Here is a 23,962-nt window from a genome sequence, read left to right on the forward strand (position 1 = left end):
AGGAGAAGATAAAATCAGAGGTAACATAATTACAGCTGAATAAAGGCAACTACAGAGCCATGAGAGAGTAGTTGGATAGAATTCACCGGGAGAGGAGCTTAGCAGGAAAGCCAGTGGGACAGCAATGGCAGGAGTTTCTGGAAGTAATTCAGGAGACACAGCAGAGATTCATCCTGAGGAAAAAGAAGCCTGGTACAGGGAGGATGAGGCAACCGTGGCAGACTAAGGAAGTCAGGGATAGCACAAAACAAAAGGGAAAGCATAAAAAGTGATGAAACCATGCTGACTTTGCCCTATTTTTCCAAGTATTCAGAAATCTCAACCATCACTCCAGGATCTTCTCCATGACAGAAGTTAGGCTAATCGGTATGTAAATTTTTGTCTTTTGCCTTACTCCCTTTTTAAATAGGGATGTCACATTAGTGATTGTCCAATCCTCTGGGACCTCCCTGACTCTAGTGATTCCTGAAAGATCATCACTAACAGCTCCACTATCTCTTCAGCTATCTTCCTGAGAACTCTGGGGTGTAGTCCATCTGTCCAAGTCATTTATCTGCTTTCAGGCCATTCAGTTTTTCTAGCATTTTCTCCTTGGTGAAATTTTGGGATATTACTCATGTCTTTCACCATGAAGACCGACATGAAGTAATTATTTCATTACTCAGCCATTTCTTTGTTCCCGACTATTATCTCTCCAGCGTCATTGACCAGCGGCCCAGTGTTTACCTTTGCCTCTCTTTTTCTTTTACATATTGAAAGAAACTTTTACAATCTTCCATTATATTACTGGCTAGCTTACCCTCATAATTAATCTTCTCTCTCCCCTTTTATTTTGTTGCTTCTTTTGGTCTTTGTAAGCTTCCCAATCCTCTGGTTTCCCACTGCCCTTCACTTTTTATGCTTTCCCTTTTGTTTTGTGCTATCCCTGCCTTCCTTAGTCTGCCATGGTTGCCTCATCCTCCCTGTATCATGCTTCTTTTTCCTCAGGATGAATCTCTGCTGTGTCTCCTGAATTACTTCCAGAAACTCCTGCCATTGCTGTCCCACTGGCTTTCCTGCTAAGCTCCTCTCCCAGTGAATTCTATCCAACTCCTCTCTTATGGCTCTGTAGTTGCCTTTATTCAGCTGTAATTATGTTACCTCTGATTTTATCTTCTCCTTCGCAAATTGCAGAGTAAATTTAATCATATTATGCTCACTGGCTCCTAAGGGCTCCTTCACATTAAGCTCCCTCATCAAGTCTGCCTCATTGTGCAGCACTAAATCCAGTATTACCTGTTCCCTAGTGGAGTCCTCCACAGGTTGCTCCAAAAAACCATCTTATAGACATTCCACAAATTCCATTCTTTTGCAATCCACTACCAACCTGATTTTCCCAGTCCACCCTGCATATTAAAATCCCCCATGACCATTGTAACCTTGCCTTTCCTACATTTTTTTTGTCTCCTGGTGTATCTTGCACACCAGCTCCTGATTACTGTTTGGAGGCCTGAACATAGCTCCAACTTTTACTTTTACAGTTCCTCAATTCTACCCACACAGATTCTACACCATCTAACCCTACTCTTTAAAATTTAATTTCTTACTAATAAGGCAACCCCACCCACTCTGCCCACCTGCCTATCTTTTCAATACGATGTGTATCCTTGAATATTCAGCTCCCAATCCTGATCCCCTTGCAGCCACATATCTATGATGCCCACCAATCTTTTATTTGCCAATTTCGATTTGCACCACAAGCTCATTTACCTGATACTTTATATTGCATTCAGATATAATACCTTCAGTCCTGTATTAGCCATCCCTCTTCTCATTGTTATTAGTTTGTGCAGTGTGCTTGAAGTTTCATAGCTAACCCTTTCCATACATTCTGTCCTATTTGTGTCTGTGCTAGACATTTTAATAACATCTCCTGAGTTCTGCACTCTTACCTCATCCTTTTAAATCAGGTGTTCTAATTTCCCCCATAACTGAATGCAGCCCCCCCCCCCACCTTTTTCCCCCATTTAGTTTAAAGCCCTGTCTACAGCCCTAGTTATGCGATTTACTAGGACTCTGGTCCCAGCATGGTTCAGATGAAGACTTTCCCATTGGAATAGATCCCTTCTTCCCCAGTACTGGTGCCAATATCCCATGAATTCAAACCCGTTTCTCCCACACCAACCTTTGAGCAACACATTTACCTGCTTAATCTTATTGACCCTGTGCCAATTAGTTCATGGCTAAAGTTGCAATCCAGAGATTTTAGGTTTAGAAAAATGTCATGTCAGGCTTGATGCACCTAGGAGCCTGTTCCTGGGCTGTCCTGTCCTTTGTTGAGTTGCTGCTAGTCTTGTGTGTAAAAAGGCATGTTTTTTAAGCTGCAGTGTGACTTGGAGGTTGATTAGAGGACACAGAACAGGACCCACTACTGAAAGAGGGAAAGGACTGAAAGAGGGGGAGAAGGGCATAGAACAGGAGTGCCTCCGCGAGGACTGTGTGGGATAAGGCAGGACTTCAGTAAGAACAGTTGTCACTGAGGTCTACTGAAGCAATAGCTGCAATTAAAGAGCAGAGAAAGTTAATTGTGGCCATGAAAGTTGAAGAAACAAGCCCTTTCTAGCCAGCAGCTTAGTATATTTGCCACATCTTGCATCTTTTCACCGTTGTTTAGGAAGGTTACTCAGCTTTACTTAAAAGGAGCTGAGAAGGGCTGATGCCCGAAACGTCGATTCTCCTGTTCCTTGGATGCTGCCTGACCTGCTGCGCTTTTCCAGCAACAGATTTTCAGCTCTGAATTTATGTAATACCATTACCAGATCGAGGTGATGGAATGAGCAAACTCATTCTGTAGGTTTGTAGGAATTCCAACTTAGAGTGTTATTGATAGCACGCACTTCACTTTGCATGTGTTCCATGCAAACTTTGCCTTATATCAAAAGTGGAAGGTATTCCACTCTGTGCTTTGGTATGAGAGTATAATCAAGATATATTAACTGACCTTGATCATTGAGTCAGTTTTTAATAGCGCAGAAAGAAGATATTTGGTCCATCATGTGTGCATTGGTCATCAAGCATCAATCGATTCTAATTCAATTTTCCAGCACTTGGCACGTACCCTTGTAAGCTATGGTGTTTGAAATGTTCACCTATATCATTCTTAAATATCCTTTTCAGGCAGTGAGTTCCAAATATGCTCAGCCCTGGTTGAAAAGATTGAGGTGATGACTTTTCTGCAAATCCCCTCTAGATGTCCTCCTTACGTCTAAAACTATGCCCCTTGGTATTGACCCCTCTACTGAGGGGAATATTTCTCCCTGTTTATGCTTCACAGAACTTTGTACACCTCAATCAGATCCCTCGTTTGCTGCTGTAAGGGAAACATTTGTCTTGTCTTTCTTCATAGCTGAGTCTCTCTAGCCCAGGCAACATCTTGGGTAATCTCTCTGCACCCTGTATAGTGCAATCACATCATTCTTGTAGCATGACAGCCAGAACAGCACACAGTACTCTGGCTGTGGTCTAAATAATATTACCATATACAGCTCCATCATAGCCTCTTTGTTGTATGTAATGCTATGACCTAACAAAGACCACTATCCTTTATACCACCATATCTACCTGTTCTGCTGCCTTCAAGGGTTTATTGGCATGCACTAAACCGTCCCTCTGATCCTCTGTACTTCCTCAGGTCCCAACATTTGATGTGTACTCCCTTGTTAGTCCTCCCAAATGTATATTACATAGAACATCGAACAATATAGCGCAGAACAGGCCCTTCGGCCCTCGATGTTGCGCCGACCTGTGAACTATTCTCAGTTCGTCCTCCTACACTATCCCTAAATCATCCATGTGCTTGTCTAAGGATTGTTTAAATCTCCCTAATGTGGCTGAGTTGACTACATTAGCAGATAGGGCATTCCACGCCCTTACCACTCTCTGCGTAAAGAACCTGCCTCTGACATCTGTCTTAAATCTATCACCCCTCAATTTGTAGTTATGCCCTCTCGTACAAGCTGATGTCATCATCCTAGGAAAAGATATTTCACTGTCTACCCTATCTAATCCTCTGATCATCTTGTATGTCTCTATCAAATCCCCCCCTTAGATGCCACCTTTCCAATAAGAACAGACCCAAGTCTCTCAGCCTTTCCTCATAAGACCTTCCCTCCAGACCAGGCAACATCCTGGTAAATCTCCTCTGCACCTTTTCCAATGCTTCCACATCCTTCTTGTAATGGGGTGACCAGAACTGTGTACAATATTCCAAGTGTGGCCGCACCAGCGTTTTGTATAGGTGCAGCATGATACTGCGGTTCCGGAACTCAATCCCTCTACCAATGAAACCTAACACACCGTATGCTGCCTTCACAGCACTATCAACCTTTCACCTTTTCAAGATTAAGTTCCATTTGTCACCGTTTAATCCATCTGACCAGCTAGTCTATATTGTCTTGTAGTCTGATGCCACTTAGTTAACCAATTTTCATATCATCTGCAAGCTTACTCATCATACCATAAGACCATAAGACCATAAGACATAGGAGTGGAAGTAAGGCCATTCGGCCCATCGAGTCCACTCCGCCATTCAATCATGGCTGATGCGCATTTCAGCTCCACTTGCCAGCGTTCTCCCGTAGCCCTTAATTCCTCTAGACAACAAGAACCTATCAATCTCGGCCTTGAAGACATTTAGTGTCCCGGCTTCCACTGCACTCCGTGGCAATGAATTCCACAGGCCCACCACTCTCTGGCTGAAGAAATGTCTCCGCATTTCCGTTCTGAAATGACCCCCTCTAATTCTAAGGCTGTGTCCATGGGTCCTAGTCTCCTCGCCTAACAGAAACAATTTTCTAGCATCCACCTTTTCAAAGCCATGTATTATTTTGTACGTCTCTATTAGATCTCCCCTTAATCTTCTAAACTCCAACGAATACAATCCCAGTATCCTCAGCCGTTCCTCATATGCTAGACCTGTCATTCCAGGGATCATCCGTGTGAATCTCCGCTGGACACGTTCCAGTGCCAGTATGTCCTTCCTGAGGTGTGGGGACCAAAACTGGACACAGTACTCCAAATGGGGCCTAACCAGAGCTTTATAAAGTCTTAGTAGTACATCTCTGCTTTTATATTCCAACCCTCTTGAGATAAGAGACAACATTGCATTCGCTTTCTTAATCACAGACTCAACCTGCATGTTTACCTTTAGAGAATCCTCGACTAGCACTCCCAGATCCCTTTGTGCTTTGGCTTTATTAAGTTTCTCACCATTTAGAAAGTAGTCCATTCCTATATTCTTTTTGCCAAAGTGCAAGACCTCGCACTTGCTCACGTTAAATTCCATCAGCCATTTCCTGGACCACTCTCCCAACCTGTCTGACAACCCACTGACATTCGACACAAGCAGCAAGGGACCTAGAGCTAAAGCCTGTGCTATTCTAAAAGTCACAGGTTCCAGTCACACAAACTTCAAACATCACTGTCTGCTTTTGCCACTGAACTAATTTTGGAAGCAATTTGCCACATTGCCCTGGATCCCATGGACTCTTTGCTTCTTAACTAATCTGCCATTCAAGATCCTGTCAAAAGGCTTACTGAAATCCATGAAAACTGCTTCAATTGCATTTATGCTCATCTACACACCCAGTCACTTCTTTGAAAAAGTCGATCAAATTTATTCAGCATGATCTCTCCCTTACAAAGTGATGTTGGCTATCCTGATTAATCCTTCCTTCTCCAAGTGGAAATAATTCTGACCCTCCAGAAATTTTTCTAATAGTTTCCCTATCATAGATCCTACACTAAATGGCCTGTTGTTCCCTAGTTTATCCCTACGACCCTTATTGGATACTAGAACCTCTAGTCAGCTGGCACCTCTCCTGTGGCCACAGGTAATGTGAAAAATACTGTCAGAGCCCCTGCAATCTCCTTCCATAACTCCCTACAGCAACCTGGGCTATATCTCCTCTGGGTTTGTGCTTTCAAGCCTGATAAAACTCATTCAAGAATATCATAGTCCCCCTTCCTGATTTTTACACCTGTGTCATCCTTTGTGACAGTGAACTCCGATGCAGAGTATCTCACTTAAAACCTCAGCTATGTCTTCCTGCCCCACACGTGGATTGACCATGTTGGTCCCCAACAAGCCCTAATCTTTCCCTGATTATTCTCTTGCCCCTAATATACTCTCAGAATGTCTTTTGAAAGTGTTTTACCTGCCAGTGCATTCTCATGTCCCCATTTCTCTCATAATTTCTCTTTCAATCAACCCATGTGCTTTCTATACTGTAGGGCATCTGCTGTTTTAAGCCTTTTGTATATACTTCTGAGAATTGTCCTTGCAGAACACAATACCCGTTAAAATCAGAGGCTATAGAAGGAATTAGATTAGATTCCCTACAGTATGGAAACAGGCCTTTTGGCCCAACCAGTCCACACCAACCCTCTGAAGAGTAACCCCCCCAGACCCATTTCCCTCTGACTAATGCAGCTAACACTACAGACAATTTAGCATGGCCAATTCACCTGACCTGCACACCTTTGCACTGTGGGAGGAAACTGGAGCACCCAGAGGAAACCCAAGCAGACACAGGGAGAATGTGCCTTTTGTATATACCATAACTTATTTTTTTCCTTATCCAGTACATTCCTTGACACCCAGGATTATCTGGACTTGTTGGTCCCACCCTCCACTTTTACAAGAACATGTTAGCCCTTAACGCTTACTTTTATCCCTTTAAATGTCTCCCATTGCACTACCTGGATTTTACAGCAAGTATTTGCTCCCAGTCTACTTTGGCCAGATCTTGTCTTGTCTTATTGAAATTGTCTTCCTTCAATTCAGGATCTTTATGATTCATCTTTGACCTTCATAATTACTTTAAATCTTACAAAATTATGATCACTACTTGATATATTTAGCTTTTTGCAGGACTGCGTCTGAGTCCTCAGCATTTCACTTTGGCATTGACACTATGATGACCATCTTGTCTCACTTTCTCCTTTAATGTTTTCTCAGGGCCTCCTAGCCTGCTGCAGTGTAGCCCTACTCTTTCCACCTCCTTCACCAAGGCATTCAGTGTTTTGCCTGACCTACTTTAAGCACGACGGCTTCCAGATCATGATGTTCTTAAACATTTTTCCACTTCAGAGTGACCAATACAAGAACATCTACCACCTTTTCTAGTCACTATGTTCCTCTACTTAGGAGATGCAGGCTGGCTTTAAGTAATGCTAACTAGTGATTAAGTTGTACTTCCCCCTCATGATTTAGGCTACCTGCTGATGCCTGTAGCTGCAGAACAATGCATTTAATGGTGACTGTTCATTACAATACTTGAGAAGTCACAAAATCGATATTTTACTGGTATCACATTGCACTACCGTGGGATAATTGCACATCATGAAGCCTAAGCTCACATTTTGGGCAGTATCCAATTTAGCCCTGAGCACAGAATTAGACCTATGATTACATGAAAATATATGTTAAACATTTTAGAGATATGTAATTAAACCATGTATTTTTGGATACTTGCAGGAAACATATCAGCGTATAAAGAAAAAAATGGATGGGTTATCATGAAGTCTCTGTGCAACATTTTTCTTGTGTTTACTGTCTCACAGAGAATCACAGTTGGGTTCATGAAACCCAGCAACCCCTAATGTTTTCCTTTTCAGGTTTAAAGTGACTTGAGGGAAAATAACTAAATTTTTAAAATAGTTAATGCTGTAAGTATTTGATTATTCTGGGTTGCCAACAAGCTATTCAATCAGGCCATTAGTTTTACGTTTCTTACTCATTCTCCCATTGCAGTATTATGATTTTGGATAATTTCAATAGTACTGTTTGAAGGACACATAATTTGGAGAGGCTTCATTATAGTCAGACTGACGTGACTTCTTTTTAATACAGAAACATTTCTTCCAGTCCAAAGTGGGCTGTATAGAATGGTTGAAAAATGTGTTGCTGGAAAAGCGCAGCAGGTCAGGCAGCATCCAAGGAGCAGGAGAATCAACGTTTCGGGCATAAGACCTTCTTCAGGTCGATTCTCCTGTTCCTTGGATGCTGCCTGACCTGCTGCGCTTTTCCAGCAACACATTTTTCAGCTCTGATCTCCAGCATCTGCAGTCCTCACGTTCTGCTGTATGGAATAGTTAAGTGCCTATCCCATAAACGGAGAATTCCATTGATCTATTTCAAAAATGATTATTGGTTTTAAAACATTAAGGAATTAATTATTTTTTAAAAAAGTTTAATATAACCAGCTTTAGGCCAGCAGTGTAATGGACTTACCTTGGTTTTCAGTGAAAGTTACGTACTGCTTTGGTTTTATGGAAATTAATACTTACTGCTGACTGTTTGGAATTCCTGTTTACAATTTTTATTCCATTAGTGGATTAAAATGTATGCAAATTGATAGTATTTCTCTTTTACAGTCTGACAGCAATGCAAGCTTCCTCCGTGCTGCCAGAGCAGGGAATCTGGACAAAGTGCTTGAATACCTCAAAGGAGGGATAGATATCAACACATCCAATCAGGTATGTATAGTTATTAGCATTTTTGAAAACTGTGATTCTTTATTGAAAATTCCTATGACTTGAGTAAAAACATCTTAGGAAAATCAGAATTTTGCTGGTCTGTCATGGAAATACAATTTTTATATCTGCATAAAAGTGTGTTTCTACTGTTTCTAAAGTTCTGAGGAAATTTACAAACATTAATCTCTTTATATTTCACCATCCACTCTCCTACCACTCCCATCCCCGTCCATGTTTTATTGGGTAGGATTTTGTAGTCTGTGTTGAAGTAAGGGTGCTTACCATTTGCCATGAAGTAAATAAGTTTTGTGAAGTATTTCTGGGATCTTTATTTTGAGAACTTCCACTCTGTCACTATATAATGGTGCTGCAACTGATTACAGGGCTCTGTTCCCAGTGTGTAACTGGAGTTATGTCAAAGCAGACAAGTGCACCCCCTCCACGTGCACGCGCGCACACACAAATGCACATAATGGGCAAAAAGTAGAAACCAAATAATTGTCGAAAAGATTTTTATTTAATTTTTAATTTAGAATAACCTTGCAGTAAATTATCCAGTGATCATTTAACAGAATTGTGAGATTCTAAAAATTTTTCGCAGTAAAACTTCTGCTTATCAAAGTTGATTAATTACACTACCACTAAAAACCCAGTTATGCCTGATGAACAAAGTGTGACTTTTTTAAGGGGTTTCCAGTGAAGAGGTAGGAGCAGTAGAATTAAAATTCTCACTGAAGTGGAGCAGATGTGCAGTGGGGTTGAACAGTACAGTCTGTACCAATACAAATGCAAGATTAAAATGTAGACTCTCCTGCGCCTTGGCTGCTGCCTGACCAGCTGTGCTTTTCCAGCACGACACTTTTTGACTCTGATCTCCAGCATCTGCAGTCGTCACTTTCTCCTTATCCATAATTAAGTTAAATTTTGTGCATTTTCACTCTTATTTGCATGTGCCTAGCATCCTGAAGTTGCAGTCAAAGGAGTAGTAAGGACGAATGCTGACATTTCACAGTCAACTCCTCCTGCCTAATGCAAAATTTAGCACAATTGTTCATTAGCAACCTTTGGTTGCCCTCACTGTATTGTCACATTTAGGAATGTTACATTGTAGTTCATCTTATCATTAAATAACTTGTGAACCTTCACTGCTATTAAAATTACATTTGAAATAGTGCATCACTTCCATGGCAGAAACAATAGAACATAAATGAATTTTGTTGTATGCAACTTGTTTATATTGATTTAGATATTTTATATTTTAATATCGTAAGTCTTGCATTTTGAGGCTATGGTGCAGAGGAGCCAGTGTTGAACTGGGGTGGACAAAGTTAAAAGTCATACAACACCAGGTTATAATCCAGGTTATAGTCTGTCCCACAATTACCTGATGAAGGAGTAGTGCTCCAAAAGTTAGTGCTTCTAAATAAACCTGTTGGACAATAACCTGATGTTGTGTGTGATTTTTACCTTTATACACTTTCAGGTTCAGGAACAATAAAGAAGGTTTGAATCACTGTATTCACCATCAGATTAGGCCACTAATGAATTACTACGCAGGTGCATCAGTTCAGAACATTTATGTTGAAAGATTGTGAGTCAGTAAACTAGTGTGGACAAGGCACATGTAAAAACAGATCTCAACTTCTGAATCTAGTAATGCAAATCTATTTCAATTTGCAAACATTTTCTTGTTTGCTGAAGTGGGAACAGGTTGTTTAGTAGTTGCAATATTATATGAGAGTGTCATGTGTCTTGTGAGCTCTATGTGGTGCTGACCTCTTTTGTTTCTGTCTTGTGGACTCTCCCACATTCTCTGCTGTAAGCTGCAGACTCAATCTTCAGAGGGTTAATGTAATGTAATGTAATTCAGAGGGTTAATACATATGACCCTCCTGATAGTAGGCAGTTTCCTTTAATATGTCCAGTCTGTTTTAGAGCAATGTTATGCTCTGTTGCAGGAGAACCTCCTGTATATTAGCTGACAAACTTAACTATTACTAAATTTTACCATGTGGATGCAAAGAAATGTTATGATTTATCAAGAACATTTCTTACTTCAAAAATTCGAATTTGCATAGTTTTCCTTAGATACATATCCAAGAGTATAAACTAACTTCTAGAAATAATTAAGAACAGCAAAAATGTGAAGACACCAAATTGACAACACCCCATTGGAGACTTGATGGGCAGCATTCAGATTTTTCTGATAAATGTCAAGTAAAATTTGCACTTCCAGCATTGAACAGCTTCACCAACAATGTCATTTTCCCAGGTCCCTTAGGATGAGAATACAGGTTGTCAGGCTCAAGAAAATTAGGGAAAAGTTGATTTACTGAGGAGTTCTAACCTCTGTTCACTTTTCCCAGAGATAACCTGAAGCTGGTGATAGCAGCCAACACATCAGTAGTGTTATGCCAATGATTCCAGCACATGTTATTATGAGAAGTCAAGTAATAGATTTGATAGATCACATTTTGATTTGTTTAGGTCTTAATAAAATATTTCTTCCCGAAACATAAATGTGCAATGCTGCAGATTTTGCTTTAACATTGAAACTAAAGTTTAGTAATAAAACAAATGAAAATAAAACAAAATAAACCAAACAACCAAGTTTTGAATACCAATTCAAAAATTTTAAACACAAAGCAAAAGTATAATCACAAAACATTGCTATATAAATTGAAAAGAAATAAAACCACTTTTGTATAGTAGGCAAGTACACCTCTGGTACAAGACCCAAACCACCACTCATAATGCTCATATCAGAATCTCTTGGTAGGTTTGAGTTACTTGTGACTTCAACTTTTAGGCTGCAGCTGCAAATAGCTTCCTTGTGAAACTATTATTCACCTGAGCTTCAATGTACTCCACTTTAAGTAATCTCTTTATGGTTTTATCTCAACAATTTTTGTCTGGGGCTATTATTAGCTCGCCCAGTTTACCAAATATTCTCACCTTCTCAGGAGCAATAGTCTATACATCATTCCTATTCCAATATTTTCTCTGGACTGTCGAAAGCTCAATGTAAAAATAAACCCAAAAATATCCCTCTCCAAGCAATGGGTGTTCCCCTAATACTTCTTAAAAAGTTCCAGAATCCTCCAAAACCATAAGGCTCCATTATTTACTTTATTGGAATAAAAAACAACGCATGATAAACAAATAAATCATGAATGGTGCACACAAACTGATTTATTCTAAAACTAGGCCCCAAATAAACTGTTATAAAAGAAATAACCATGGCTACAAAAATATTTGGAAGTTATTAATTAAAATTTGAGACATACAGAAAACTCAGGTCACTAACTCAAAAACCAGAAACCCAAACTTACAATATACCTAATTAAGGTAGTTAAGGGATTAATTTTCAGCAATCTCTGCAGCACAAGGCAGTGTTTCCAGTATTACACAGACCTGGACTGTGTCAGCCATCCCACTGCACAGGCAACAGCAGCATAGTGTACTGCATCAGATTATAAGGCCTTTTAATGTCACTGCCAAACAAAAAGGCTGACGAATTACCATAATAAATATTTTCCATAATTTAAGGACCCTGTCCAGAGTAGTCACTCAGTGCTCAGACTGATTGTGTGCTAGCAACTTCCCTGATAATAATGGCACCTCCAATGTGTACCCACTGCTCCTGCTACTTCTCAGTTATGGTTGAGTTTTGCCAGTCACCAAGTAATGGGCCTCGCTCTTTGCACTGCATGCTTCTAGAACCCATTTGAGTCTTTAATTGTTCGGAAGTTCCACAGGGGGCAGCATCAATGACCGGCTCACACAAGATTGCAGCTGAACTTCCATCACTGTTGTGAAAGGGCTCAGCATCCAGAGCTAGTCATCATACCTGAAAATTTTCAAAGTCTGGAAGATTTGGCCGAAGGCATTGATCACCTCTCTTTGATATTCACGAATATTACATCCACAAGTTTCCCAGTGTCAACCACCTGGGAGTGGATTCATGGGTTGGGCAGGTTGTGATCACTAATCGCTAATAACTGATCTGTGCAACCATATAAATGCTTTAAGAATAGGTCAGAGACTGGGTATTCTGTTTGAATGTCTCACCTTGTGTCCTGTCCAGCAACTGCATGATCCATATCACAAATCTGAAGGAACGCTCATCACATGATTATTATTTCAACCCCACCCATTTAGTTAGGAGGCTTGATACTATTCAGAATAAACTATATGAGTGGTCTATGTCCACCATCTTTGGATTTGTTGCACTCTCACTGGCATACTGTGGCTGCTGTCTGTATAATCTACTGGATTTTCCTGTAGCACTTTGCAAAGGTTTCTCCAAAAGAATCCCAGACCTCTGTCTCTAGAATGACTGCGGTAGCAGGTGCATCCAATTCTATGGATCTCAGATTCCTGACTTAAACATATCTACTGTACCTAAAAGCATGATGGCATATTTTAGTCAAACAGACTGCAGCAGCTCGAGAATGCCACCACATTCTCAACTAGGGACGAACAATAGATGCTTGCTTTTTTGGTATACCCAAATATCAATTTTGTTTTCAAATTGGCTATACCTTGTTGCTGCAATTAGGCAATGTATGTATGGCTTGAGTTTCTTGAATGCAGAATGAGGGATTTACATTTTGTATCAGTTGCCCTGATTTTATTTACTAACTGTTTTAATATATTTTAAATGGATCAACTGCTTGTCATCCAATCATTAAAGAGATCCACTTCCAATTTCATTTCTTTTAAAAAGCTACGTTAAGATGAACAAACTCCCATTTCAAAACTCTTTACAAAGATTTTTGAAAAGTTAAACTAAAAGGTAATGCAGGTTGTATTTTGAAGTCCAGAGATTCAAGTGATAGTGTAGTCAGTTCCAGTCAAGTTATTTTGACTGCTATATTTTTTCTTTTAATGTGTCTGTCTAGATATAAATACTTGAAGTTTAATGTTTCCTTGCATTTATTAACATATATTTTACATAGTGTTTTAGAGAGTTCTGCTTTCAAATTTTCTCTACAGCTGAGATACTGAAGTAAAGACCCAAGTTAAACAGAATACAATTCAAAAGGGATGTCTGAATGGAGTCGATGAAAAGCATTTGTCAATTACTTTTGTTTAGGTTGCAGATGAACCAGAAAAGTTGTATATTTTCATAAATGATAATATGCAAAATTTAACAGAAGGATTCAGTGTATATACCATTCATCATATTAATTCATTTGAATACAAGTAATTGTATAAATGTACATTTTTCTAATGAAATACATTATATAATGGTATATCTATTTTACTGTTACAGAATGGCCTCAATGCATTGCATCTGGCAGCAAAAGAAGGGCATGTGGATCTTGTGCAGGAATTATTGGAGAGAGGTGCAGTTGTTGATTCATCGACAAAGGTAATATCTGATTTCAAATCCACTGAACAAAATACTTGCTTTAAATAGTGTCCTTATTTTTAAAGACTGCTATTGCATAGGAACTCCACACTCCTGTAGTCAGAATAAAACGGAGATCCTGAGGTCAGCCAGTCGGACATAGCATATGTTCTCTATGGCACTTTGACTACATCGTGTGAAGTTGTGTTTCCTGCTTTTGAGGCTTCGTGCACCAATCCATTAATATCTTAGCTTCCGAAAGCAGAGTTTCTGCTGAAGCTAATTATCAAAGTAAACAGAGCATTGGAAAGGGTTAATCAATCAAAATCCTTTTCTCTGAAAATGTTGGAGAAACCAAAATGAAAAAAACAAGTGTAATGCAAACTTAACAAGCCAGAAGGAATGGTTAAAACAAATCAAGAACTAGTTATCAGATGTTCATAAGCTTGGCCTGATATGATGAAAAAAGGAAAGATTGTGGATAAATGATGTCATTCCTGAGAAGGCTAAAAGTATATGCAATGATTCTTGATCTCAACTCAGAGGGTTTCTCAGAGAAAAAGTATTTGGGACAGCTACTTAGAGTTTAGGGGAATACAAGATAATAATTTAGAACACTGACGAACCAGAATAGTGGCAACAAAATATGACTGTTAGTGGTGAAAGGTGGATTGTCTAAAAGGTGAGAAGTTTTCCCTTGTATGCTTTCCAAGAGCTTGAGAGAACAGTGATAAATTTGGTCATGATATTGGAGAACTATTCAAATTTGGGTCAGGTTTAGGTTATGTACAGAATTAAATGATAAAAAGGAGAGTGGCAGTACTCTGGGAAAGAATATTGAATGAAGAACAATAAAGTAAGGGTGGTCTGAAAGGTGAGAAGGTGAAATTGTTAGAATATATGAATCAGGAGTGGGAGTAGCCCATTCAGCTCTCCTAGCTTAATCTGACTGTAACCTCAAATCTGCACACTTAGCTATTTCTGATAACCTTTCAACTCCTTACTTCATATGGATCTATTTACTTCTCGTTTCTAAAAAAAAATCAAGAACTCTGCTTTCGCCTCCTTTTCAGAAGAATCCTTTGGAGACAATTCCAAATACTCATTGCCACAGAAGGCTGTGGAGGCCTGGTCATTGAGTATATTTAAGACTGAGATAGGTAGGTTCTTTTTGGTCTAAAAGGTATAAGATAAGAATAAAGAATACAGTGGGTTAATATGACAGTGTAGTAAGGAATACAGTTTATACCTTTATTAAAAAAGAAAAAAAAAATTACCTGTGCTGACAAACCACATTTTATTTCCAATTCCTGGCTATAATTCGAAGTTACTTCTTTCAGACAGTCTTGCAGAGTAGCTCTGATGTGAGTCTTCAATATTGAATTCCAAGATTTTTGCTCAGCAAAGCTGAAGGAACAGTGACTGTAACAAGGTATGTCATGGTTGAGCGGATGAGTGGAAGGATATTCTGTTGGGTGGGTTGAACAATGATGTAGTTGGCACAGGTCAGAGATGTGATTGTGCAGTTTATTGTGGTGTTGGTTCAGTTAAACAGTTTAATTACTGAGTTAGATCAAGCATTAATCAATGGAATATTTCCAGGATAGGTGTTCAGGTAAGTCTCTTGAGTCTACACTGGTCTCAATGTCTGAGAGTTTCACTGAGGGTTTCAGGCAAGGGGGGTTTATTGGAAGCTTAAGCTTCGTAAGCAATTTTAGTACTTTAGGTACATTGCAAGGTCCTATTATGCATCTGTCAACTTAAGTCCAGATGTTGGATTAGTAGTGCTGGAAGAGCACAGCAGTTCAGGCAGCATCCGAGGAGTAGTAAAATCGACGTTTTGGGCAAAAGCCCTTCAGGAATATAGGCAGAGACCCTGAAGAGTGGAGAGATAAGTGAGAGGAGGGTAGGGGTGGGGAGAAAGTAACATAGAGTACAATAGGTGAGTGGGGGAGGGGATGAAGGTGATAGGCCAGGGGGAGGGTGGAATGGATAGGTGGAAAAGAAGATAGGCAGGTAGGACAAGTCATGGGGACAGTGCTGAGATGGAAATTTGGAACTGGGGTGAGGTGGGGGAAGGGGAAACGAGGAAACTGGTGAAGTCCACATTGATGCCCGGGGTTGAAGTGTTCTGAGGCGGAAGATGAGGTGTTCTTCCTCCAGGCATCTGATGGTAAGGGAGCAGCGGTGAAGGAGGCCCAGGGCCCCTATGTCCTCAGCAGTGTGGGAGAGGGAGTTGAAACTGCCTGAACTGCTGTACTCTTCCAGCACCATTAATCCAGAATCTGGTTTCCAGCATCTGCAGTTATCTAAGATTCATGGAGCACTAGCACTAGTACTGGGAAAGAGTGAGCTGTTCCACTGAGATGGGCTCCATTCAAATAGGGCTGGGACTAGAGCCCTAGTGAACTAAACAGCTCCAGTGGTAAATGGGGCCTGAAACTGATGGAGGAATGGAATTGCGTTGAGATAGTTCAGGAATGGCTAAATTCCAAAGCATTTGAGGAAAATTTGAAGTTGTGGTTTTCGTTAAAAATAGTGGAATAGATCAGAAAAGTTTGATCTCAGTTTTGAGGTTCTGCCCCTCCTCCTGTCCTAAGCTCTCCAAGTGTGAAAATCATTTCATTCGACATACCTTATACCTTCGCCTTTAATACCTTGAAAACTTTGATGAAATCTCTGTGAGCTTGTTGAATCCTGCAGAATAAAACTACGGTTCATGTAATCTTTCCTTCAAGCTTAAACCTAAACATTCTTGGCATTCTACCTCTCCATTTAAGTCATCAATAAAGACAGTGGGTAGTTGAGGTACCAACACAGATCCTTGCTGCAAACTTCACGTCAGATTCTGCTAATTATAGAACATAGCCATTATCTCTAATCATTCTCTGCTGACGTGCAGCCAATTACCTAACCAGGTTAATAGTTAGCCTTAAATTTCAGCTTTAGCATGCAAAAAACAGTCTCTAACAGTAGATTTTATTAAAGTCCGTCTGGAAGTTCATATAACTAATATACTCTTATTTTACTCTGGCTACTGTTTTAGTCACATCCTCAAAAAGTGCAATCAAATTCATCAGACATGACTTGCCCTATACAAATCTGTGCTGGCTTTCTCTCTGCTCAGATGGAAATTCTTAAGTGGCCTGACAGATTTGATGGTGGAAGAATATTACTTCTGGCTGGGGGGAGTGTAGATCCAGGATTCACAGTCTCTGAGTAAAGGGAGCTGAGATGAGGAAACATTTGTTCGTCAAAAAAGTAATAGATGTTTTGTAAATTTCTACCTCAGGACCTCTTATGCTCAATCTTTGAATATATTCAAGACTGAGATCAAGAGATTTTTGTATTTTCAGAGAATTGAGGAATATGGAAATCATAATAAAGATTTCACTGATGCAATAAACCAGCCATAATCTTCTTGAATTACAGAGCATGCTCAAAAGAGTGGAATGATTGAGTCATGCTCATGTTTGTTATGGTTGTGCAATAAACAATATTAACATATTGAGCAGCTGCTTGCTATTATTTGCAACTGTGGGCCAGTATCCAAGATTTGGCCATCTCAAGGTTTTCTACTCAAAGAAACACAATCCTTTAATAATGAATTTTACTGAACCTAAATATTAGTAAGACCTTTCCTCAAAAAATATTCTTTGAGGAAGATACATTCTTTTTCTTGAGTTTCTCTCTTTGCCTATCTCTCCTGAAGGTGGAGGTTTGCCATGGGTTTTCTAATATCCTTTCTAATTATTTTGCCTCTCTTTCCAGAAAGGAAACTCAGCCCTTCACATCGCATCTCTGGCTGGACAAACTGAGGTGGTGAGAACTCTAGTGAAACAGGGAGCCAATATCAATTCGCAGTCCCAGGCAAGTAGCTGAAAGTCATGTCAGAATCGGCATAACTCTACACTTGATCTAAAATAGGCATCACACAAATTGCCTTCTGTCAAGCAGTGTCATCCTTTCTGATATTAGCTCTGCTCCTGGTATCTGTTTGCCTTTTATCAATATGTGAACATATATACCTGTTTTGAACCTTCTATTTTGACTGACTTATCTTTGTAACATTAAGCAAAGGGATTATAACAGTATTTCAATATTCAAGGTCTTTGAAAAATTTTCAAAGAGAATGGTTTTCAGATATCCATAGAGAATGTTTAGTACTTCTGTGCTATCATTTTGATAATTGTGCCTGCAAATTGGAAAATCATAGGCGATATGGGAGTGGGGAGTTTGGTGGAGACTGACTTTGCCCACGGCACTGAGAAAACCCACCAATCAGCGTTCTAAGAGCTGACTTGCAAACTGGTTGGCCAATTACAGGCCTTCACAATGGAGTCTCCTCATTTCAGAAGTTGCCAGCTCAGCAGAGGGAGGTAAGTGACTTTTTTTTTTGCTTCTCAGTAGCAGGTCATGTGGAAAAACAGGTCAGGGGAGTTGGAAGCAATGGCAGGGGGGGTGGTTTTCAGAGACTTGGCCTTTCCTCCAATTCAGGCCTCCATTTGCTCTGAGGATGTGGAAGACTGATTCCCAAATGCCCCCAACCCTGATAACCAAGCAGACAAGTAGGCCTGATTTTCCAGCCAGGAAACCAGGCACTTTTCTTGTCTGCTGGAGATGCAGGTAATTGGACTGGTGGTGAGTTGAGATACTTAAGAGCCTTAAATGCTGGCAATTTAAGAACATCTCCAGTGAGTCCCTGTAGTCCAGCATTTAATTGGTGAGAGGTGATGAGAAGGAGGAAGTATCTCCCTCCAGCACCAACCTATACAATTACTTTCTGATCTTATCACCTTTCCTGCCAACGCCAGGGTGGGGAAATTTCTAATCAACATATTTACAAATTGTTTATAAAGGTTCTGAGTTTGGAGTATGATTTATAATTTACAAATTGCCGCTCTTGTCACACACACTGTTATCCATTTAATGCGCACTTGAGAGGACATTTTAAACTGTGGGGAAGAAACAAAATAATAGTATGTGATTTTATATCCGTTTCAAGTTTTGTGTTTTCAGTGTTCATTGTTACATGTTGAATTTTATTGCATTCCAGCTCCCCCAGGCTATGCAAATATATGTATTGTATTGTATTGTATTGTATGCAACTGTATAATTTTCTCAAGCATCAGCAATGGTTAGTTACTCAAGAAATTTAGCAGAATTTATCTTGCACTTCATAATTCTTCAGCACTTAATAGCAGCTGCAATGCAGAGTGTAATGTGATTCTGAAGGGTCGATTTTAGCTTTCACCACCATGCAGACAGCTGGTGTACGAGATTAACCCCGCACCTCCCCGATAGACCATGCCTTATATTCCTTCCCAATGAGAAAGGTCCAACAATAATAATGGGTTCTTGAACCTTTACGTCATTTGGACAAATAAAATTGATGAAGATAGACTTGAGGAAATGTTTACAGATTCTGTTTCCACAGTAACGTAGAACAACACATTGTTATAAACCAAGAAATGGCCCGTAGTGACACCACAGCATCTGCTCAATATCATAGTCATGAGACCTGCACCTTGTCTTGGGCTCATTTAGTGTTGTCAGCAAACTATGTTGGATTGCTGCAGTGGCAAATTAGCTGCCTTTTCCATAGAGCTACATGGAATGGAGGATTGAAACTAGCAGCTAGTAGAGTTTTGTGAGCTCAGGAGGGAAATTGATACTCCATTCAGCCTCCAATTTTTTTTTTAAAAGAGGTAAAATCTCACCGTTCCTGAAAGGCTTCCAGTGACCCCTTTTAAGCCACCTACTACTGACTCCAGAAGCAGATCCAAATTGGCTGAGATCGGTTGGTTAAAAGACCTGCTTTGGATCTCTAGGATATTATCCCAGTTGAGTTTGCAGCAGTTAGGCTTTCTAGCTCCCACCACTCGCAACCCCACAGCCCCATCCCCCCCAATGCTTACACAGCATTTATATCCTCCATGGCAACACATGTCCCACTCCCAGCCAAGTCTATGCCTCTTTAAATCCACATGCCACTTCTATAGTCATTCACCCAATTTGGAAAGACCTCGAGCCATGTATAAATGAAAAGAAAACTAATAACAATCTAATACACGCCTACTCATCCACACTCAGTACTAAAATAACCATCTGTTTGTGAAATCCTTTCAAAGTCTTGAAATCTCTTAAGATGTTTAATCTCTAATAAAAATCAACACATTTGTATTCAAACCCTACATCAAAGGTGGTGAATGTTGTAATAGCTTCTTCATTCTGTCAATCGCACTGGCAATTCAGAAAACCCTGCTAAGACAATTGTAGCTTTTGAGATTCTGGTCACATTACCTCAAGGGATATTATGCCATAACTTGGAACTCTATTAAAACAGCAGGATGAGATGATGTTATTCCTTTCTAACCTACATCAGGTGGCCTGCCAATCAAAGCAATCCAGGAGATTTTTAACTCCTGACTACTTAAACTTTTTTATGTTTAAAGTGGTCAGGTTGGTGGTGGGATTTTAAAATGATATCATGATGGATATTATTCACCCTTCAAGAGTGTTTTTATCTACTCCACAAATTTGTCAATCCAGTGTGGATTTATGCCCTTGCAATAGCTGCAGAAGTTCTGTTTGAAACTCAACATTAATTCAAATGGTTGTGCTGAGTTTGGATTTTCTTCCCTGTGTGATTCACACTCTGCCCCATCTCCCTGCGAGCAAAACACTTTAATCTGTCAGATATTGGGTTAGTCTTCTGTTTCATCAGCTCACCATTTGTATAGCTCCACAAACTTTCCCAAGTTTGCAAATTGTTAAGTATTTTGTGTCCAATTCTAAAGACCACACCTTAGGAGAATTGGAAAAGGTAGAAAGAAAAATTATCAGAATTGTATCAGAGATAAGGAAATTCAGTTATGTGGAAAAACTAGAATCTGGGAATGTTCTTTGTCGTGTAGAGACGATTAATGAAAGGTTTAATAAAGAGCTTCAAAATCATGATTCTTTGTACAGCCAGTAGTGAACCAATTCAACTGGTTAGAGCGCCTGTCACCATGTAGCAAGTTTTTGTCACCTGGAATACAGTGGGATATGGATTTGCTGCAAGGACTATTCTTTGAGTTTAAAGTTAAGGTACATTTTTGGGGCAGACTTTTATCCTTTGGTCTGTATTATATCTGACAACTTATATTTACATAGCATCTTTAACATCATAAATCAGCCCAAAGTGCTTCTTAGGAGTGATATTAGGTAAAATTTGACTCAAACCATGTAAGGACATGTTATAATTCGTGTCAGTACTGGAATTCAAGAAGTAGATTTTAAAGATCCATTTATGGAAGAGAGAGGAGAAAAGAGGCAGAGAGGATTAGAGAGCACATTCCAGAGCATAGGGACTAGATGTCTACAGATAGTGGTTGGTTCTGATGCAAAGGTAACTGGGGAATACCTGTAATTAATGCTCACAAAGTTCCTGGACCATGGAAGTGCATTTGTTCCATAACAACATTGCTTTAATAAACTCGTCAAAATGCACTTGAGCTATTTTTCACTTTCTATGCCATATGCTAATGAAATGGTGCTTGAGTCAGAATTGAATTGGTAGCCTTATCACCCCATTAGCTAGAAAGAACAGGAAAGTGCCATTTTAAGAGCTCTGCCACTGAAAGCCCAAATCCAGTTTTGACATGCAAAACATCAGAATTATGATGGCCATTTCAGTTTGGATCAATATGTATTGTGCATACTTGGGCTAATACTTTAGTTGAAGGTATCAGTGAGGTTTTAAATGTAAGTATTAGAATTTGTTTTTTGTGGAGCCAGTTACATAATTGTGAGTGAGGGGAGTCTGTTTGAGAGTAACCTTAAGCAAGTAAATTACAGAGCAATATCAATCTGATCCTCAGGAAATTATGTGAAAGTGAAAATTAGTCACATTGTTTTTAAGTATTTAAAATAACAATTCTATTTATTCAACTCTAATCTGTCTCCACATGTTTATTGTGAATAGCAAGTTAATTGTAATTGGTTATGATGTCCAATAAACCATTTAACTGGATGTAGGTTTGCTCACTGAACTGAAAGTATCATTTTCAGATGTTGCATCACCATTCTAGGTCACATCTTCAGTGAGCCTCTGGATGAAGCACTGGTGGTATAGCCCACTTTCTATTTATGTGTTTGGGTTTCCTTGGGTTGATGACATCACCAATCCAAGGCAACCCAAACACATAAATAGAAAGCAGACTGTACCAGTGCTTCATCTGGAGGCTCACTGAAGATGTTACGTAGTATGGTGATGAAACATCTGGAAATGAACCTTCCAGCTCAGCGAGCAAACCTACATCTAGAACTTCAACCGGAGCTACAAACCTTCTCAAAACTCGCTAAAACTACTTAACTAGCTAGGGTACATGTGGATTCTTGAAGTAATTCGTGATTTCAGTTTCGTCTCTGATTCAATGATAATTGTGTTTTTAGTTTAAACTTATTAATTGAAATATACCTTATTGATTAGGGTTAAAATGAGCTGTGATTTCTTTTGCAAAAACAAACATTCTGTAGGACCAACTATAGATATGCAGGAGGGTGGCAATCAAATTTTGAGTGAACATTTTCAAATATAATATTGCCATATAAAGTTACATTTTGAAGAGATTCATAAAATATGATTACATTTCCTTTACTACACTTTAGTGAGAGACACCTGATGAAAAGCTGACCTATTTAGTAGTTCTGAAAGCAAGAAGTGGTATATATGTACAAGTGACCAGTCTGCAGTTAGCTGTTTTTCTATATACTCAGTAATTTCTACAAATTGACATATGAAAAAGGAATTGGTATTTTGTGTAGTATAAGTAAAATCATACTAAATTCAAGTTTAGAAACGATGTAAAATTTCCATGCAAATGCTCAGATTAGAATGTTTTTTTCAAAATTTCCAGTGAGCTACTTTAGCAGAGCTATTTAACTATTCATTAAATGAACTTACAGCAAATTTTCTGAGCAAATGAAATGGTTAATATTTGTACCATGATATCTCATGGTGTAAATCGTGTGCTCTTGTCTTAATTAATATGCTTGTATGTGTGTGTGTGAGAGACAGAAAGAGGGGGTGTGTGTGTGAGAGACAGAAAGAGGGTGTGTGTGTGAGAGAGACAGAAAGAGGGTGTGTGTGTGTGTGTGTGTGTGTGTGTGTGTGTTTGTGTGTGTGTGTGAGAGACAGAAAGAGGGTCAGTGTGTGTTTTATTAATACGCTTGTCTTTACCACAGTATTGAAATAAATCAATGGACTTAGCTTTTTGCTTTTACATATATTTAGATTACTTACAGTGTGGAAACCGACCCTTTGGCCCAACAAGTCCACACCGACCCGCCGAAGCGCAACCCACCCAGACCCATTCCCCTACATTTACCCCTTCACCTAATACTAAGGGCAATTTAGCATGGCCAATTCACCTAACCTGCACATTTTTGGACTATGGGAGGAAACCGGAGCACCCGAAGGAAACCCATGCAGACACTGGGAGAGTGTGCAAACTCCACACAGTCAGTCGCCTGAGGTGGGAATTGAACCTGGGTCTCTGGCGCTGTGAGGCAGCGGTGCCACTGTGCCGCCCACTATATGATCCAATATAGGTTTTAAAAATATAAATAGCTATTGGTAATGATTACTCATAGCATAAGTGAAAGCATCAAATGGTTATGGTGTTGTACAGTCCAGGGTGACTTTCGTTCTGTATGTGATATTTCTTTGTGAACTGAGCCATTTGATTCTATATCCTCTCATTACTAGGCCTACTTTCATTTCCATAATATCATCTATCTGGATCTTTCCTCAACCAATGTGTTGTTGAAACCTTCATCCAAGTTATTCTTAGTTCCAAATTCAAGTACTCAAATCTTTACTAGTTGGCCTCCTAGGTTATCTTCTCCAATATCTTTCACTCATCCAAAACTTATGTCCTGACACCCAAAACTCCTATTCAACTATCAAACCATGGCTTATTGACCTAGATTGGATTCTACCCCAGCAAAATCTCGATTTTAAGATTATTGTTCTTGTTTTCAAATCTTTCCACTGCACCCTGCTTTACTTCTATCACCTCTTCCAGTCCTGAATCTATCTAA

At 39.5% G+C, this 23,962-nt stretch overlaps 1 protein-coding gene across 12 annotated transcripts in view; it reads left to right on the forward strand.

Moving 5' to 3' along the window:
• Window positions 1-23,962, forward strand: part of LOC140485944 (ankyrin-2-like) — an 850,179-nt gene that overhangs the window by 560,133 nt on the left and 266,084 nt on the right. For 11 of the 12 annotated variants that reach the window (XM_072584685.1, XM_072584421.1, XM_072584596.1 and 8 more), the window contains exons 3-5: window positions 8,416-8,517; window positions 13,796-13,894; window positions 17,645-17,743. In XM_072584685.1, coding sequence (XP_072440786.1) covers window positions 8,416-8,517; window positions 13,796-13,894; window positions 17,645-17,743 — 300 coding nt within the window. Of the gene's footprint in view, window positions 1-8,385; window positions 8,518-13,795; window positions 13,895-17,644; window positions 17,744-23,962 lie in introns of those variants that run through there. The other variant, XM_072585394.1, reaches the window with a different exon arrangement.

Source organism: Chiloscyllium punctatum, chromosome 1 (genome assembly GCF_047496795.1).
Source record: "Chiloscyllium punctatum isolate Juve2018m chromosome 1, sChiPun1.3, whole genome shotgun sequence".
Taxonomy (NCBI): Eukaryota; Metazoa; Chordata; class Chondrichthyes; order Orectolobiformes; family Hemiscylliidae; genus Chiloscyllium; species Chiloscyllium punctatum.